The 21,002-nt window shown below is 39.2% G+C and overlaps 1 protein-coding gene across 2 annotated transcripts in view; it reads left to right on the top strand.

Moving 5' to 3' along the window:
* Nucleotides 1–21,002, top strand: part of OLR1 (oxidized low density lipoprotein receptor 1) — a 51,783-nt gene that overhangs the window by 23,962 nt on the left and 6,819 nt on the right. Inside the window, exons 1-2 of one of the 2 annotated variants that reach the window (XM_077170009.1) lie at nt 17,994–18,151; nt 20,224–20,322. The exons of the other annotated variant lie outside the window; for it this stretch is intronic. Of the exons in view, the coding sequence (XP_077026124.1) occupies nt 18,049–18,151; nt 20,224–20,322 (202 nt within the window). The 5' untranslated portion in view covers nt 17,994–18,048. Of the gene's footprint in view, nt 1–17,993; nt 18,152–20,223; nt 20,323–21,002 lie in introns of those variants that run through there. 2 annotated transcript variants of the gene reach the window in all.

Here is a 21,002-nt window from a genome sequence, read left to right as displayed (position 1 = left end):
ACCCACTTAGGAGGGTTTACTTAGGTATTATAGACCTCAGTCAGATTTCCTCAGACCAGTCTGGCATCCTCTCTGGAGGAAAGAGTCTCCTGCCTTAGTTTTCCCTGAGGTTGTGACCCAGCAGGTTGAAAAACTTTCCTAGAAAGCCTCTAGACTCTGTGTTTTTTCTATCCTGCCCAGTATGCAGTGCTTGTCTGCCTGTGAGTACCACCAGCATAAAATGATGCAGTACCTTTAACTTCAGCAGACTCTTCCTGCTGGGGACATGGTTAAGACAGAGGAGAGGTTGTAGGCTGGCTTTAATCACTTCAGTTTTCCAGACCCTGGGGTTTGAATTCCTTGAGGGAGGGATTCCACCTAAGCTGGGTCCCACCCCTTTCCTAGGGAAGGTATAGCCTCCAGACAAGCTCTCAGAAAAGCTTAATTCCACCCTTGCCTGGGGCAGTTGGAGCCTGAGAAGCCTTGCTGTTGTATCCAAAGAGCAGTCAAGCTATAGAAACACAGCCAAAGAAAAGAAAAAAAAAACCTTTTTAGAGCAGGAACCCCATTCCTCCTGTTTGTCAATGAAAAGCTTAGGTTTGTACGTTGTTCTCGGTATCTCCAGGTCCTATGTGTCCCCTCCTTTCCTTCAGGGCCCAGATCCTTTCAAATATTTTGTGCTATCAGATCCAAAAATATCTGTTTCTTTTTTTCTTCTTTTTCCTTCAGCCCTGTCCCTTCTGCACTGGGACAAAAACTAGTAACTTTAGCTTTTATTTGAGGTTTAGCTGAGCTTGGGACCTATTTTCAGTAGTCAGAATTTGTTAATTAATTCCAGAATTGGAGTTTGGTTGAGCTCAGTCCCTTGCTTTTGGTAAAATCTCTTTCTTTTCCCTTCTGGGAACCAGCCTGTGGGGGTGGCGCCGATCTCCATGGCTTGGGGGACTCCCAGTTCTGGGTGGGATGGCAGCTGGTCCAGGTTGTCCAGACTGGTGTACACTGTGTACCCAATCTCTGATGTGGCCCCAGGAGTTTTTCTGTAATATTCCTGGTTATTTACTAGCAGCTCTGGAAGAGAAACTACATTCCACACCTCACTAAGCCGCCATCTTGGACTCTCTGGTTAGGACCCATTTAAACTAAATGGCCTATGTCCAGCAAACAGTCATGTGCCTTCACTCTTCCCTTTTACACTCAAAGCCTCTGATTTCATTTGCTAATGCTGCTGGAAACCCAATATACCAGTAATGAAATGGTTTTTAAAAAGGAAATTTAGTATGTTTCAAGTTTACCATTCTAAGGTCATAAAAATGACCAAACTAAAGCATCCAGATAAAGATATCTTGACTCAAGAAAGGCCAATGTAAAGAACAATAACAAAAAAAAACAAAAAACAAAGAAAGGCCAATGTCTGTCACATTGCTGCCATCTGCTGGTCCTTGTTCCCAGTTCCATTGATTCCAGTTTCTAATGCCAGTGGTTTCTTCTCTAAGCATTTGTGGTCTTTTAGTTACTACTGTGAGGCAAAATTCTAGGTTCTGGTTTGCTTAACATCTCACGGGAAGGCACATGGTGGGGTCTGCTCTCAGTTGGCACGCTAAGCTTTCCAAATGTTTGCATTTCTCTCAGCTCTGAAACAACTGTTCTCCAAGTGTGTACATGTGAGGTTTCTCCAAAATGTTTCCCCCTTTAAAAAGGCTCTAGTAAACTAATTAAGACTCACCTCAAATGGGTGGAGTCACATCTCCATCTAATCAAAAGGTTACACCAAAAATTGGGCATGCCACACCTCTGTGGAGATAAGCTAATCAAAACTCCACAACCATGATTGATTGGACCAATCTCCTTGGAAATAATCTAATCAAAGGTTCCAACCTAAAACAGCAGATCTGGCCCCACAATATTGGATTATGGTAAGAACATGGCTTTTCTGGGGAACAAAACAGCTTCAAAATGACACACCATGTCTAACAGATAATTCATAATTCAACTCTCAGAGTATGAGTGATTCAATAGTAATATAAATAATTGAAGTAAAAAGACAATCTATAAGGCTGACAGTAGGAATCTAATTCAATAAATTTATAAAAACATCAAATCATCTGTTTTTGCAAAGCTGTCTTCTGAAATATGTCTACATGGCACTAAATTTTAATTTATTTACAAAAATACGCAAATGTTAAAAAAAGAATATTAAAATGGCAAGCTTTTAAAATGTTGTATGCCTGTCTTACTAAGCATGTGTGTTATAATTTGGAAATTATAATTATAGGATGCCTGATATGTGACTAAAAATTCTGATTACATGGTTTAGCAATTTAGATATCAAAATAATAGTCCCAGGATATTTTGTTTTTTCCAAAGTGAGACATTAGAAACATTTTCTTAATTTTTTTTTTTTTGGTGGATTCATTCATTCATTTCACAACTATCTGTTTAATGCCTTCTATCTTTAGTGCCGGCAGGGTAGACAGTGATGACTATACACAGAGCCTATTCTTGTGGTGCTTACTGCATATTGTGGAGGAAAAAAACTTAACTAAAAATGTAAAATAGCTATGTAATACAATTTTATGCATTTATTAAATACAATATAAGCACTAGACTAAGTGCTTGGAATTAGTGTAAAAGATGAAGAAATCCCCTGCTCTCCTGGAACTTAAATTCTGATGACAGAAATAAAAATGAAAATAAATATACATGGTAATTAGATTTGAAATACAATAGTAACTTCTTAAATATAATCTTAAAATTGCAAAATTGTAATAGTAGCCTTAACACATAACCTTTAAAACAGACTTTAAATGTAACTCTAAAGCTGAAATCGAGCTGTGAATATGAGTACTTAGTCCCACAAAAGAACAATATGTAAATGTAAAGTCTGTACCCTGACGTGAATAAGCTTTCACCTATTGCCCCAAACCTCTCAGATATGAATAAAGCTTTTCATCTATCTTCCTAGACGGGAAAGCACCTTTCCTGGTTGTCATAGAGGATGTAAATACTGAAGAAAGTAGGATAGAAATTCTCCAGACTTCTGTTAACTGTTAACTAAGATGATTGGCCCTGACCTGCATAAAAGAAACATCACTCCAGGGAGACAGATTTGGGAACCCCCCTAGTCCTCCTGACTTAAGTAAATAAACCCTTTTTTCCTCCTCTGTCCCATTCAGTATGACTTTTACTGGCAGCTCTGAGCAAGGAACCCAGATTTAGCAGTGCCCTTTTCTACAGTATTAATCATGAAGGAAGCCAAAAAATGTTCATATAAAAGAATAATATCTAACAACCATCATTACTTAGCAATGAAGAAATAAAAAAGTCTTTAAGAAGAGTGAGAAGTCACATTTTTAGTATCAGTCAGGTGGAGACTGCAAAAGTTCTTCAACTTGACTTCCAAGTGAATGAAATGATTCACTTCCTCAAACTCCCTCAAACTTGCTCAATTTCCTCAACTTCCTCAAACTTGCCTTCAAATTCCCAAAACAAAGCAGCAGATGGCAGCAGCATCTCATTTGCTCCTGCCCAAGTTTTCTAAACCTTTTTGATTAATTCAAACCAGTTTAGCTAAGATCCCACACTGCAAGGAGTCCACTTCCACTTATCAGTTATTTTGCACCTCTCGTCTTCACCAAACAAGGATCGTGTTCCAACCCAGCTTTTGAACAGCACAGGTCGGTACAGCTCCAAGACCAAAGAACATGTCAGGCACAGAGCCAGACATGACTTTTATTAGGACTTATGAACAGGAGAAGATTCTTCCTGATGACGGTCATTTGGGAAATGGAAATCAGTGCCCTGCAAAGGCATCAGGTGCAAGGGACAGCATATAAAGGTTTTGGACAAGGATGTTTCATAAGGAAACACAGTTTCAGCAGAGTCTTATGACACAGGTGTTTGGAGGTTTGTTATCAACCTACCAGGGAAGAGGAGATTCAGTGCTTTACAAGATAAGTAGTTTGTGATACTGCATATTTTTCCTCCTTGAAGAGGTCAGTTGACCTTTAACTTCATTCCTGGTCATGTAGGCAACTATATGCAATAACTTACTCTCAATATGGAGGGGGAGCCTGGGCTCTGGGTCTCCACAATCCACCCCCACACAGCAGACTACATGGATCACAGGACAGACATTGCATCCATGTTCCACAACAACAGTATAAGAGAAACAGAACAGTAGGAATCTCCTACAAGAGATGCTGCCATAGCCAAAAAAGGGAATTAAATCATTTAGACAAGCAATTTACTGATAATTGAACAATATTATATATGTGCACTTTCATATGATTTAAAACTTGTGAAACATTGTGTGAATGATCAGGAAAACACACACACAGCACTGTACATACATACAGGTGCCATATTGTACTGCAGTGAGAATGTCTAAGGCCATTCTATTTTGTAAAACTATTTTTCTAAGCTGTGTTATTTCTCCATTTAGCAAGAATATAGCTATTTTGGAATCACTAAATTCTTGGACAGTGTGATTGGCTAAGGCTGCCACATGTTTTTCAGTTACTATTGTGGCTCCACTTGGTACAGAAATGGTTAGAGGATAATAGCACCAGGGAGTGCATTTTATTCTACATCAGGCTTTAACCATTTCCCAGTTACTATGAGTATGAGTTAAAGAGTCATATAAGGTAATAGGCTGTCCCCATGTACAACTTCCTGCCCAGTTATAGGGTAAATAGGGCCAACCATATCACTCACAGTTCCATAGCCATCCCTTAGAGGAAGATTATGCCCCATGTTGGTTGGAGATAATTTGCCAGTGAAAAAGACTATTGTTTTGCAGCTTAAAGTAAAATTACACAATTTTGGGGGTAGCCATTCCCTGTCATGAATTCCTTCACATTGTTCCATACAGAAAGGGGCAGCATGGCCTTCTGTCACAGCTTCTGCTGCCAGCCACCCCAGACCATCATACACAGCATACCCCAGTACAGGTTTGGGGTTTATTCATCTGTCCCATACAAGGGAGAAGTTCTAAGCCCTGGTTTTATCATAGGACTGTAGTTGGATTTCAGTCTTAAGTAAGATTTTTTTCCAGATTTTCTGATGCACTGGATTCTGCCAGACCAAGCTGGGTATTGCACTCAGCCTGATTCACAGAGGTCACAGTCCGAAGGAGACTGGTAGTGCCTGAAGGTGGCAAGTCCATGCAGACCCAACATGGGGTCTGGTTATGGTCATGAGTTCTGCTGAAGCCCGCTGTAGGAAGGTATTTGCAAGGCCATTATAGGCAAAAAGAAAGATGTGTATGAGGACCAATAAGGGGTAAGTCCTGTTAATCTAACAATACACATGCTAAGATTCCATTGGTTGATATAAGATACCAAGCAGAAGAGTGTTATGGGGAGGTTTTAAGTATTCTCTGCCTGAAAACCTTGAGAATCCTCTACCATTACATCAATTGTTAATGTGAGCATAAGAAGGGTCCACATAATTATGCATAAGGTTCCTGTGGCAATAGGAGGCCCTGGATTGGTAATAAAGACTTTAATAGGCATTTTTTTGTATAAATGATGATCAGATTACAATATTTGGGGTGACTCTTATTACTGATGGGCTTAAGATTCCCAACCAGTGCAGCTGCAGAGGCCAGCAACAAGGCCAAAGAATCTCATTCTTCCCCATTTGTATAGCCTGCGGTATAGGCAGCAACGAACTATTATTATTCCCCCTTTTAGACTTTAAGGTGACTGGCCCTTTAATTTGTATTTTCAGTGCCTGCATTGGTCCTGTAGTCAAAACATTTCAATAGGAGCAAGTGCAACAGCCTAATATGTCACATTCAAGTGGACTATGGCCTGGTAGAGTGTTTTAGTCACTGTTGCAAGGAGCTTTTGTTATCTTTCAACTGTTCCTTTAAGAAGCCATTCATTCTCTCTATAAGGCCTATACTCATGGGATTATAAGGTAGATGAACTGCCCACAATGACATTTTGATTCATGGCCCATGATGGGGTTATTTGCCCAGGGAAAGGGGTCCCCCAATCACTGTCTGTTTGTGTGGGCACTCCATAAGACCACTCACTTTCTCCAAACGTTGGATGGTGGCCCATTGGTTAATGTTCTCCATGGGGAAATCTAACAACAGTCCTGTAGCCACGTCCACAGCAGTAAAAGCATACTTCACCCCTTCCAAGAGTGGAAGGGGTTCAATGTTATCCACTTGCCACTAGGTCACTGGGATTTGTGACTGACCTACGTGTTTTGTCTGGTGTGCTAGCTTATGTGGTCAATTCATGGAGCATGAAAGTCACTCTTTAGTGATGTCAACTAGCTGCTGGTTGTGATTGGCAGCTGGAACTGCTGGGTCAGACACCACAGGGTTTGATACTCTCCGTGTCTGCTTTTCTGATGAAGTCATTTCACTGCTTCTCTGGTGTTTTAGTTTGCTAAAGTTGCCAGAATGCGATACACCAGAGATGGATTAGCTTTTTGATTTTTAGATATTTTTTATTGACAAATATTCGCACATGTACAGTCTGTACATGGTGTACAAACAATGGCTCACATAATCATCACATGGTTGTTTATTCCTCACCATGATAACTTTTTTAGAACCTTTGCATCACTCCAGAAAAAGAAATAAAAAGAAAAAAGAAAAAACTCATGCATCCCATACCTCTTACCCCTCCCTCTCATTGATCACTAGTATTCCCATCTACCCAGTTTGTTTTACCCTTTATCCTCCCTAGTATTTATTTATTTTTATCCATATTTTTTACTCATCCATCCATACCGTGGATCAAAGGAGCATCAGACACAATGTTTTCATAATCACACAGTCACATTGTAAAAGTTATGTCTTTATACAATCATCTTCAAGAATCAAGGCTACTGGAACACAGCTCAACAGTTTCAGGTACTTCCTTCTAGCCACTCCAATACACCATAAACTAAAAAGGGATACCTATATAATGCAGAAGAATAACTTTCAAGATAACCTCTCGACTCTGTTTGAAATCTCTTAGCCACTGAAATTTTATTTTGTCTCATTTCTTTCTTCCCCTTTTTTGTCAAGAAGGTTTTCACAATCCAGTGATGCTGGATCCTGGCTCATCCCAGGATTTCTGTCCCACTTTGCCAGGGATTTACATCCCTGGGAGTCATGTCCCATTTAGGTGGGAAGGGCAGTGAGTTCACCTGCTGAGTTGGCTTAGAGAGAGAGGCAACATCTGAGCAACAAAAGAGGCTCTCTGGGGGTGACTCTTAGACATAATTTTGAATAGGCTTAGCTTATCCTTCGCAGGAATAAGTTTTATAGGGGTAAACCCCAAGATTGAGGGTTCAGCCTATTGATTTGGTTGTCCCCACTGCTTGTAAGAATATGAGAAATTCTCAAAATGGATAAGTTTAATATTTCCTCCTTTCTCCCCACTCTTCCAAGGGGACTTTGCAAATACTTCTTTATCCACTGCCCAGATTACTCGGGAATATATAGGGACATCACACTAACCTGTGCAAATCAACAAAATTTCACACACTATTCAAGATTCCATGTACTTATGGGGTTCAACTGACCATACAGGTTAAATTAGGTAATACACTACCTAAAATAAATATTTCACACTAATAAACATCTCTCCTTTTGGTGTCATACAGAAGTTGAAGTTTTAAAATATGAATGAGAGATGAATCAGCTTTTAATAAGGGGATTTATTTAGTTACAAATTTACAATTCCTTGGAGGAAAGGCAACTAGCTTTCACCTGAGTTTTTCTGTTACATAGAAGGCAGATGATGATGTCTGCTGGCCTTCTCTCCTGGCTTCTGGATTCCAGTGGCTTTCCCCAGGGCTTGTCCTTTCTGCGTCTCCAAATGTCCGTGTCTGAACTGCTGAGCTCTCTTGTGAACTCTCTCTTTTATGCTTCCAGCTAATTAAGTTAAACGTCACTCTCTATACTGGTTTGAAAGGATGTATGTCCCCTAGAAAAGCCATGTTTTAATCTAAATCCCATTTCATAAAAGGCAGAATAATCCTTATTCAATACTCTATGCTTGAAACTGTAATCAGCTCATCTCCCTGGAGATGTGATTTAATCAAGAGTGATTGTTAAATTGGATTAGGTGATGACGTGTCTCCACCCATTTGGGTGGGTCTTGGTAAGCTTCTGGAGTCCTATGAAAGAGGAAACATTTTGGAGAATAAAAGTGATTCAGAGATTTGGAGAGAGCAGAATAACATAGTCACGAGAAGCAGAGTCCACCAGCCAGAGACCTTTGGAGATGAAGAAGGAAAATGTCTCCCAGGGAGCTTCATGAAACAGGAAGCCAGGAGAAGAAGCTTGCAGATGATGCTGTGTTTACCATGCGCCCTTCCAGATGAGAGAGGAACCCTGACTGTGTTCACCATGGGCCTTTCCACTTGAGAGAGAAACCTGGAACTTCATCGGCCTTCTTGAACCCAGGTATCTTTCCCTGGATGCCTTAGATTGGACATTTCTATAGAGTTGTTGAATTTGGGACATTTTCTCGGTCTTAGAACTGTAAACTAGCAACTAATTAAACTTCCCCTTTTAAAAGCCATTTCATTTCTGGTATATTGCATTCCAGCAGCTAGCAAACTAGAACATTCCCCTTAGCCAAATGCCTATGTAATCAGTCCTAGATGAATTTCACATGCTGTTGATTTAAGTTCACACCAATAGAACAACTGGGCACCATCACCTGGCCAAGTTGACACTTGAACCTAACTACTACAGGGTCCACCTCTTTCAACTTGACAATTAATACACATCACTTAAACCATACTTAATCTCTACATAGAAAACAACACAGACATTTTTTTCTTATAATGCTCATTTGTCCTGCACACAATGCACTAAATCTTTTCATATACAAAATACATTCATTTCATCACAGTATCACAAAAGCCTTAACTAGTTTCAGTAACGACACAAATACAATACCAACTCAAAAACAATGTGAAATCTCATCAAAGTCAGTTACAGGCATGGTCTGTCCCAAAGCAAAATTCTCCCCTGGCTGTGGAGCCATGAAACTTAGAATAAATTATCTGTTTCTAATAAACATAGAAGGAACAGTGATAGGATAAATGATCCCATTGCCATAGGGAGAAATTGGAAGGAAAACAGGATCAGCAGAGTTAAACAATTCTGAAAGCCTGCCTGGTAAACGTCATGAGATTTCAAAGCCTGAGAGTTCTTCATCCTTGGGGCTTTAGAAAGCAGCAGTCACACCCTTTCCAACAGCCTATGCAGCAGCCCTGCTTCCTCCAAACACTGGGATGAGGGTTGCAACATTGAGGAACATTTGGGAGAACACCTTGTTCTTGGCCCCATCCCCTCAACATCAATAGTCTCTTTAAAGCAGTCTAGGCTTTCTCTGTCAAGCTCCTCGCAATTCTTCCAGAATCCTCCCCATATCCATTTAAAAAGCTGTTTCAACATATTTGGTATTTGCAAACACAGCAGCTCCCCTTTCCTCTGATACCAAAATAAGTTCTGGTTTGCTAAAGCTGCTGGAATGCAACACACCATAGATGGATCAGCTTTTTTTTTTTTTTTCTTTTCTTGTACTCTCTCTTTTTTTTTTTTAACTTTTTTTATTTATGATATAGCATATATACAAAGTAAAGAAAGAAAAAGGCAAGTTTTTCAAAGCATTCTTCAAGAAGTGGTAACAGAACAGATCCTGGAGTTTGTCATGAGCTACTATATGATCCTCTCAGATTTTTCCTTCTAGCTGCTCCAGATTATAGGAGGCTAGAAGGCATAAAATTTTTTTTATCATCATGATTGACTTTTTTCTTTTTGTGTGTGTGTGTGAAAAATAACATATATACAAAAAAAAAGCAATAAATTTCAAAGCACAGCATGACAATTAGTTGTAGAACAGATTTCAGAGTTTGGCATGGGTTACCATTCCACAATTTTAGGTTTTTACTTCTAGCTGCTCTAAGATACTGGAGACTAAAAGAGATATCGATTTAATGATTCAGCAATCATATTCATTCGTTAAATTCTATCTTCTCTGTATAACTCCACCATCACCTTTGATCTTTCTATCCCTCTCATTAAGGGTGTTTGGGCTATGGCCATTCTAACTTTTTCATGTTGGAAGGGTCTGTCACTAATATGGGGTAGGGAGATGGAACTATCTGATGTTCTGGAGAGGCTGGGGCCTCTAGATTTCAGGACTTATCTGGAGGTTGTAGGTTTCTGAAAAGTTACTCTAGTGCATGGAACCCTTCTGGAATCTTATATATTACCTAGAAGTTCTTTAGAATTGGCTGAAATGGTCCTGGTTGGGGTTTGGCAGGTTATGATAGTTAGCAATACCTAACTGAAGCATGCATAAGAGTGACCTTCAGACTAGCCTCTCAACTCTATTTGAACTCTCTCTGCCACTGATACTTTATGTATAGTTATACTTCTTTTCCCCCTTTTGATCAGGATAGAGTTGTTGGATGAAAGGGAATTTATTCAGTTCCAAATTTACAGTTCCTCAGAGGAAAGGTAGCTTAGCTTTCATCTGAGTTTCTCCATCACATGGGGAGGCACATGGTGATGTTTGCTGGCCTTCTGTTTTGGCTTCTGGGTCCCAATGGCTTTCCCTGGGGAATAGCCTTTCTGTATCTCCACATGTCTGTGTTTGAGCTGCTGAGCTCTCTTCTGACCTCTCTCTTTTTAGCTTCCAGCTAGTTATTAAATGCCACATTGCAGAATTCACTTCCCTTAGCTAATTGCTTATATAATCAGCCCCAGATGAATTTCACATGCTGATGATTTAAGTCCACAGCAACAGAGCAACTGGACACCATCACTTGGTCAAGTTGATAACTTAGCTTAACAGCTACTCCTGGTTTCAGCTGTGCCTATTTCAAGAGGAGGGACTGATGCGAAGATGTTCAGTCACCTTGAAAATAGCCATCCTTATTCAGTGATGTATAACTGACATAGCTTTTAAGCCATGCTCTAGCAGTGCCCAACTGAGCACACTGACTAAATGAAAAGCCTACTGCTACCATGCAGCATTTATAATACCAGCCCTCTGAGTGCAGAAATGCACAGGATTCTCAGGCCAGTGTCCTATATGGAAGTTTCAATGGCTAAAACTGCGGCATCTGAAATAGCTGTTCAAGTGTTCGCTATAGAAAGCATGGGTTCTATTCCCAAGTCTGTTTGGTACACTGATGGATCTGCTAGCAGGCAACCTCCCACATGGAGAGCTGTGGTAGTACAACCCAGTACTGATATTATATGATGGAAGACTGGTACTATGTAAAGCATCCAATGGGCTGAGTTAAGAGCAGTATGGCTGGTAATAGTACATGAACCAGGAGATGTACTAACTATCTGTACTGATAGTTGGGCTCTTTACAAAGACTTATGACCAGCTGCCAGGATGGCAACCTGGAAGCATGAGCAATGGACACCATAGGTCACCCCTTCTGGGGACATTAATTGTAGAAAGACATCTGGGACACCTGCCAATGTGAAAGGTGACTGTATAATGCCCCTGTCCATACTCCCAACATGTTACCTGGGAATGTGTAAGCAAGTGCATTTGTACTTACACATTCTGAGGTACCTATCTCCCACCATACAGTACCAGTAAAAGCTTCTGTGTCAGGACCTTCAAAAGCCATAGCATAAATGGCATGTTTCATTCCCAGCCCCTTAAAATGTTTTGTAGCTCCTCTATATTTTGCCAATGGAGGGTGTTGTGCAGTATATCCTCTTCATTAGGCCTTGCAGCCTTACACCCATCAATCAGCCATACCAATAAGGAGGTAGTTTTTGTATCAGTTGAGGTACCATAGAAGCATTGTTGTAGCAAAGAGTGGGTAGTAATAGATGCCAATTTACTCATGTCCACTCCATAAATACTAGCCCCTTTGCTCCAGGGTCCCATAACTTCTGAAGCCAATTAGGTAAGGACTTCCTAGCCCTGTTCTAAATCACTCAACTTGGCAGCAGTTTAATCTCTCAAAGTAACATGTACTTTCTGTTCAGGAGGTTGGAACTTCTGAATCCCAGGGGGTTGATTTTGTGACACCTTCCATTTCTGCTGTATTATGGGGTGCACCTGTCAAGGATCTTCATCCTTCTCCACCTCCCATTCTGCCTCCTCTTCCTCTTTTGAGGAGAAGTCTGTGTGGCTCCATGCTTTGGGGTCACATCTCAGAGTAGCTAGAATCTTCCGGACTCAAGTCCAAGGCAATTTACAGCTTCTGACTTGGGCATACCTGCATGCCAGTGTCTCTAAACTGCCCGAGTACTTGGCACAGGCAATCAGTCAGAGAGTCCTTCATTTCCACCTTGGCAAAGTCCATATCTCTTTCTAGTTTTAATTCTTTCTCTAGATGGGGCTGTTGCTTTTGCCACCTGTTATGCCTCTGGTCATATGTAAAGATCCAAAAGGGGCTAGGCTATAGCTGTCCCTATTTGGCATACCTCTTCATTTTTGCTAAAATTTAGTTTTCCTGCTATCTGTCGCAAAACAGTTAGCAACCCTGCCGGAGTTTTCAGGGTATCTCCATACTTTTGTGGTGGTCCCCATTCATTGAGGAGGGCAGGAACCTCTCCCTACATAAATGATATAGGCTAATTTGGGATTTCCCCCACAAATTCTCCCTTCCCAGGACTCATGCCTGTTATAGTGGTGGCTCTTTGGTCTCCTGGCTGACTTGCCAATTTTTCCAACCCAGTGCTTGAAGAACATGGCTTGGTGCAGTCCCAAGACCAAAGAACGTATCAGGTACAGAGCTAGACATGAATTTTATTAGGTCTTACAAATAAAAGAAGATTTTTCTCAATGATGGCCATTCGGGAAATGGAAGTCAATACCCTGCAAAGGGGGTGGGGTGCAGTGAAAGGACAGCTTTTAAGGGTATAGGACAAGGATAGTCCATAAGGTATGGGACAGAGTTTCAACAGGGCCTCATGACACAGGGGTTTGCAGCTTTGTTATCAACCTATCAGGGAAGAGGAGTTTCACTGCTTCACAAGATAAGTGGTTTGTGATATCATCTGTACATTCTTTCCTCCCTGAGGAGGCTGGTTGACTCTAACTTCTGTCCTGGTCATGTATTTGGCTACATGCAATAACTTACTCTCAATATGGAAGGGGAGTCCAGGCCTTGGGTCTCCACAGATCCCAACAGAGATTTTTACCCATAAAAAATAAACACAGAGGGTATATATGTATATTTGTTTGTATACACACACAAGCTATTTTCATAATGACGCTACAAAGTATTTTTTCCGATTTTTTTTTTTCAAATGAGAAAGTTGAGTCTCTTCAAGTTTAAATCATTTTCTGAGGTCATGGGACAAAGTGACAAATTGGTGAAGTCACCCAAGTGTCTCTAACTCCAAAACTAATGATCTGTTTGTTTTTGCTTTGTTTCTCTGTAACACGAACTCTAATATCAGGCAAAGAGAGTTCCTCCATCAATCTTGGAAGGTTTTATGGAGCTAACAGAACTTCAGGAGCTTTTTTTTTTTTTTTTTAATAAAGTTGACTTCAAATGTTTGTATTTTAATTCTGACTTTTCTTCTAGTGACACAGAAGGTGACTCTTGAGGCATTTATAGGCACTTCAAACTCTACACATCGAGCTGAATTTTGCTTCCTACATCTGTTTTCTTGACAGTGCCCCTCCCAAAATAGTAAATGGGGACCTAAAAATTTAGTATTTGTACTTTTACATTCCTTTTTCTTAAGAAGACCCCCAAATTGTATAGTGTCAGGCCTCCCAAATTATGTGAGCTTCCATATCCCCCAAACCTGGGTCTGTTTTATCACAACACTTTGTGAAACCTCATTTAATGATTCCTGTCTTGCTGTACTCAATGTTTTGTTAATGTGTCCTTCACAGAAAGATGACCTCAAATTTGCATTCCATGTAAGTACTTTGCCTTGCAATTGCTTTTTTTGTTCCACTATATCTCTATTTTTTACCTAAAAGGGGGCTGTCTATTTTTGTTTGTTTAAATGAATATTTTTATCGAAAAATCTTCACACATATACAGTCTATACATAGTGTACTTGTCAATGGCTCATCACATAGTTGTGTATTCATCACCATGATCATTTTTAAAAATATTTTTATTATAAACAATGAACAAACATATACCATTTATTGTACTTGTCATGGTTTTATATACAAAACTCAGTAAAAATTATTTTCACTGTCTATATTTGTTTTCCAGCCATTATTATTTATTGCATTTCATAATTACTGCTAATAATTTTGCTGCATAGAGGAGGTGGGGGGGAGTAAAAAGGAATAAGCTGCTTTAGATGCAAATATAACAGAACTCAAGGAGCAGTGAGGAAAGAGGATTGTAAGCACCTAAGAACAAGAAAGCGCCACACAAACACCATCTCTTCCTGGGGAGCATGGGAAAATTCAAATACAAGTTCCATTTGAATGTGATGTGTGTGTGTGTGTGTACATTTTCTCCCACATTATAAATGGAATGAAGGGGGTTCAAGGCAGGAGGGATCTGCAAGAGTATATAAAGAATGTGAAAAATATAGAAAACTGAAATCACTGGAATAGCAGTGATACCGCAAATGCAGCTCTTTCCAACAGAAAGACCTGCCTGACCCCACACTACAAAGGGGAAACATGTCTCTCACTGTGAAGGCAATTTATTGCAAACGCACTTTGCAAGGAACTGGAGGAATCTCTCCAAAACCAGGGTGAAGTGGGAATGTGGGGTAGGGTTTTTACTGGTAAAAGAAAGGGGGTAGGGGATTAGACACTTAGTAACGTCTACATGATTCATTCTCCTCAGGTCGGTGAGGACGTGGCTCTCCATGAGGATGGCATGGAACATTTCTCAATCCTGCATTGTCTCAAGTACGTGTTTTCGTTCCACCTCCAGTGATTAGATCTAGATATGGATGTGCGAGCTCTGATGTGCAGGGTTCTCATGATTCTTTCTTAGCTGATGGCTCAAAAATGTCTTTTGGGGAGGGAGCCACTGATTCACTAGGCCACATGGTGCTCTGGATGGCATTCTGTTATCTTGTTCCTATAAGCAGAACTGAGAAGGTCTGGTTACTGTCCTTCTGCGAACCAAGTACAAAGAGCAGACCGCTCAGCTCAGCTAGGGTAAGCATATTCCAGTTATCAATAGGGAGGCAGCAACATAAACAGAGTAAGGAAAGAGATAAGATGGTGAAGAGCACATTTTTCACTATGGAAGATTGATGGATTTTATTATAAAGAGGTGTTTTGATTTAATCTTATTTTTTTTAGGCATTCTAAAACAGAGTCTTATGCCAATTACTCTGTTTGTAAAAAGCATATTTTATGGTCTGCACCAACCAAGGGATATTTAAATTATTTAAATAATTTTTACATGTCTTTCTCTGCCAAATATAATGTGAACCCAATTGGAATGGAGCTTAGGTCTCATCCCTCTTTGTACCCAGGCTTCTGAGAATATTGTAAATGTTCAGTAGTTGTTCAATTGCTTAAAGGATAGAGGCAGGAATTAGGAAGGAGGAATGGAGGAAGAAAGAAATGAAGAAAAGAAGGAATGCAACCACTGTGTTTGCATCAAATTGGAGGTGAAATTTGATTATGTTTTGGAAATTTGTGAGCATGAGTGGGGAAGGTACTTTGGAATGTTGCTATTTCCTGAGGACTTACTTGTTTTTCAACAACAGTTAAGTGAGTGAGGTGGGCCACGGTGGCTCAGCAGGTAAGAATGCTTGCCTGCCATGCCCGAGGACCCGGGTTCGATTCCTGGTGCCTGCTCATGTAAAAAAAAAAAGGAAAAAAAAAACAGTTAAGTGAGTGCTTATTTTATTCATTTAAACATTCAAGTTTTCTACCTAATCCATTTACCCATTTTACCCATTTATTTCTGTATATTAATATACACATTCATTTCTATTTTCATATTTATTAGTGTAAAGTTTCCAAAAAGTCACGGTGGACTTGCATACCTCAGGCTCTCATCTGGTGTATTTTCCTGACATAACGTTCATTCTAGCAAACTTACAAAATAGATTTTTATTTACTTTGATATTAGTTTTGAGACCGAGTTCTGGGAGCAGCTTGACATACATAGAAATGAGTGAATGACCGGGAAGACTCTGGATGCAGTTGTTTCAGTTCTTTCACTAATGCAGCATTTAATTTGATTCTCCAATCAGTTAATTAAATGTTACATTTGCAAAATGTGTATTTCACGTCGAAGAAATCGCTTCTCTTCTCAGATGACTAATTTTCTTGGATGATCACTCTTGTGTAATGAAACACAATGTTTCATCATATCTCACCGTAAAGATGAATCAGATCATTGTTGTTTGCCTATTCGGTTTTAGGTTAGGTTTGTTTGCTTCTCTCCTCTTCCTTACATTCATGTTTATCCAGGTATACATTTTTCTGAATGTTCAGACATTTCTCTCCACATCCTCCTTGAAGTGCTGAGGATTCCCCTGCCCCACTCCTCAAGAGTGTCAGCCTGGTGGTTGTTAACAAGTAAATGTTCACTTATTTTTGGTCCCAGACAAAAGAAGATTAAAGTTTCTGCTTATTAAACACTTTCTTTGGCACCTTAGACAATTATTTTGTGGGTTTGTGATTAAATAGAAGATAGCCATGGAGAGCAAAAATCATTACATCGGAAAGACTTCCGTTAGGGGCTTGAATTGACAGTATAAAGTCAACTGCTCCAATTACTTCCAGGGAGGTGCATCCTTCATCATTGTTCTCTGGTTTTATTTACTAGGCTGACCCTTCTTCCTTGAGCCAAGTCAATCTGTCTGTGACAAATATTATGGTATTCCCTGCTTTCCAAGGGCTGCCTCACAGAACTGGAAGGGTATAAAATATTGAGATTAGATCTGCACTACCACTTTGCAACATATCTACAAAATATTAGTACAACTTTTGTGGCAGATTGAATAAGGAGGGGACAGCCAAGGCAGTCAGATGTCTCCTACATCCTGCTCCTTTCAAAGTTTGGTAAATGGAGCGGGCACCACTCTAGTTTCCAGCAGTGATAAGTGTTTTCCATGAATCATTGATTTGGTCATGATTATGAAAATTTGAAGAGAGTAAAAAATCACATTGAGCATTATATTTCAGACCCAGAACTCTCCATAAGCCATTAATTGCAACAGAAATGAACAGAAAGACGAAGGAGGCAGGATTGCAAAACAAAAAAGCGCATGGGATTTCCAGGAAGAGTACACCTTGGTTTGTTCCTTATTCTACTTTCTAATTAGCTTTTTAAAGCTGAACAAGGGACTAAATTTTCTATGTCTTATTTTCCTCATTTGAAAATAGGAATAATAATACCTATTTACATGGGCTTGTCGGAAAACAGATTAAATGAGAAAATGTGTGCAATATGCAAGACTAGCACATAATAATTGTTCAATAACTGATTACTACTTTGTATTATTATTCCCTGACAAATCTCAAAGATATTTGAGATTCCTTTCCTTTCTCTGTTGTTGCAACAATATACTTCCTTATGGCACCCTTCCCAGACCTGCCTGTGGGCTTCCCTTATTAGGCAAACAGCTCCTTCCTAAGTATTTATTATTTATCCCCAACTCCTAGCAACTGAAAAGGGATACATTGAATAAGTATTTACCAAATGAACATACATGTAAATGAATGTTTAACTATAATGAAGCAATAGTGAACTCAAGGAACCAAAATTGTTAAATAGTTTACATATGATTAAGTCATTTAATGACATAAAATACATTATGAGAATTTTGGGAGAGTCATGGGAACAGCATCAGACATTCATCTATATATTTTTCTTATATCTGGTCTGAAACAAAGAACTATCTACTATGCTACCTTGTACTTTTCTTAGAGGCAAGAGTCTCAGAAACAAGGTCTAAAAGCACAAATGGGAAATTACAACAGCATAGTTTTCATTTCCTGCTTTGTATATCTAGTCGGGATGCTTAAGTTCAACTTTTTACGCCCAAGTGTCCATCCCACATGATGTGACTCATAGATACTCTCTTGTGCATGGGCAGTAGTTTTAAAAGGAAAGAGGAAAGAGCTCTCAGATGCTGGGTCTGTCCAGGAATTTAGGAACATAATGCAATGCCATTCTGGTTTCGAAAATTTGAATGAAGATGGATATACACAATTATATTTCAACATTCAAGGCGTCACCAGGAGACCTCTGGTTTCAAAGAAAGGTAATTTTTTTAAATGCCCTCAACACACATTTTGTCAGCATCAAAAAATACTTAAGAGGAGAGAAATTCTGAGAGATTCATCTTTTGCAATTTGTAAGGCTTTTATTAATATATTGAAAAGTCATCTTTGCAAAAGTCACTGAAAGTAATTTGAATGTGCACTAAGATTTTTATCATTGCAACCTAGATAATAGCATTCAGTAGCTAGTTATTATTTTTTAAATTAATTAGGTACGATGGCAGAAAGACTTCAGCAGTAAAGAACTGGTACTAAGTGAAATCACAGGCATAGATGAAGGAGTTTCTATGAGGGTGACCCGTAGCTTGTTTGATAGAAAAGTATAGATTGTAGAATGTATATAATGTTGTAAATGAGCAATATATCAGGAGATAAGAAAGATAAGAATGAAAATATGGAAAATAGATGAGGGATGCAACTGAGGGCAAAAGAACTTATAATTTATGGTGAAAGGCCATAGGCAAGTCAGATGTTATAGTGTTTATAATCCTCAATCTGATATGATTTATGTGGTGAGAGGTTGATTTGTATGTATGTGTACGGATATATACATATATATATATATTTATATTCAAAAAAGGGGAGTTATTGGGATACAAGTGATGAAAAATATATATGTTAAAGGAAATAATCCCTTTAGCAGGACATGGGTGTTAAATAAAATGTAAGGATTGAAATATGGAGAAGGGTAATAAAAGAGATCTGTCTCTTCATAGAATGACTGATTGAGTCACTTCTATGGGTCTCTTATTTGACAATTCTATAAAATGTTCTTACTACTTTATTCTATTAAAGGCAGAAATATATGTTCTTGATGTGGTGAAGTTAACATAAAATTGGTTTTCTGTTATCATCAAGGGAGAGAATACGCCTAGGTTTTGAGATGAGAATTTTCTCCTGGTTCACATTGCACAATTATTTCTGTCTCACCTCTTGTGTAATTCTTATCTTGGGCAACCAGTGGGCAGAGTGGAAAACATGGTGAGGCAAGAGGTAGGGAGGTATTTGTGTGTTTATGCCTATGTGCAGACAAACACTGAGTTAATTAAAATCTGTTGGTAATCTTTTTACAAAAATCATTTAAGGTATTATTATTATTAAAGTTTTCACAAAGAAAAGTAACAAACAGAGGGAGTAATTTGTCCATAGTCACCAAAAAATAAGTGAAAAAAGTATGCTCCATGTTTGGATTTTGCCACCTTCAGTAACCAGTGCTCTTTCCCCAACATGGGGCTCTTTCCCCATGTCCTCTGAGAAGGAATGGGATTTCAGGGTTCCTGGTAGTGTCAAGGCTTAGAGGCATCAAATGTAAAACTGAAATTTAGAGGGCATAGATACCAAGGCACTGTACTCAACTTAGAGTTGCAGGAAAAAGCTCAGACTAATCCTACATGTCTAGTTTATCTGGGAAACAGTGACTCATGGTTCTTCTTGGAATTTGTCAGATTTGGATGAGCGATAGAACTAAAGAGTGCCAGTGTTCTGGTCTGCTAAAGCTGACAAAATGCAATATACCAGAAATGGGTTGGCTTTTAACAATGGGGCTTTATTACCTTTCAATTTACTGTTCTTAGGCCATGAAAATGTCCAACTCAAGGCAACAACAGATGATACCTGTTCTCTAAAGAAAGACTGCCAGATCTGGGACACCTCTGTCACATGGGAAGGCACACGGCCTCTGCCTGCTGGTCCTTCTCTCCTAAGATTCATTGCTTTTAGCTTCAGGCTTCAGTGGCTTCCTCTATCAGCTTCTGCGGGTGTGTCTTTGTCTCTCAGCTTCTCTGGGGCTTGTTTGAGCTCTCTAGGCTTTTCTCTGTGTGTCCTTTATCGTCTTAATAAGGACTCCATTCAAAGGATTAAGACCCTTGAATGAGGCAGGTCACATATCAATCAAAATAACCTACTCAAAAGTTTCCACTTACAACAGGTCTGCACCTACAGGAATGGATGAAAAGAACATGTCTTTTGTGGGGTACATAACACCTTCAAACACAACAGTCATAATACATCATCCTGTTTCTTCACTCAATGTCTGCTCCCTCTGTCTCCTCAGGAACTTGTGCCACATCTCCTTGTTGGCGTTGCATTGCTGTGACCCTGGGACTCCTAGGCCTGGTAATACTGGTGATAGCTGCAGTCCTGGGCACTATGGGTGAGTGTCTGTGGGGATAATTAACAATTAAATAGCAAACGTTCAATGAGCATTTATTATGCACCAGGCACTTTTTAAGGGCTTTTCATGCATAACCCCATTTAATCCTTACATTAATTTTAATGAATTGGTGCTATTAATTTCCATTTTTCTTAGAAGTTAGAGACTTGGAGGTTATTTTACTATTTCAGGGTATATGTTAGTTAGGAAATAGAATATAAATTTCTATTTCCACAAATAGAAATTTAGGCACTCTGTCTAAAAACTCACCTTTTACACATACTACTCTTTTATGTCCCTTGAATGGTTGATTTCAAATGTGCGGAATTTCCAGGAAAAATTAATAGAAGGAAACCAGTGGAGTTTAAGAAGGATGTACAATATGGCACTATTTTCCTTCTGACATATATTCACTAATGGGACTAAAAGCTATTTTTATGAGTCTTGTGATTTGAGAAAATTAATTTATAACTCATTTTAGTCTAAAATCCTCTGAACATACCAAGAATTTCCTGTAGCACTTGCAAAGGCTAAATAACAGAATACAGAGAGAAGAATTGTTACTCTTTCACATCTATCTTGACTTATTTTGACTCCTATTAATTTCTTCCCTCTTTCTCCTCCTCCTCATCCTGCTTTTCTTTTTGCTTAATTTTACTCCTTTCTCGCTGCACTCTTTT

This window comes from Tamandua tetradactyla, chromosome 7, assembly GCF_023851605.1.
Source record: "Tamandua tetradactyla isolate mTamTet1 chromosome 7, mTamTet1.pri, whole genome shotgun sequence".
Lineage (NCBI taxonomy): Eukaryota > Metazoa > Chordata > Mammalia > Pilosa > Myrmecophagidae > Tamandua > Tamandua tetradactyla.
The sequence above is the reverse complement of the archived record's forward strand: the minus strand, read 5'-3'. Positions and strand labels throughout refer to the sequence as shown.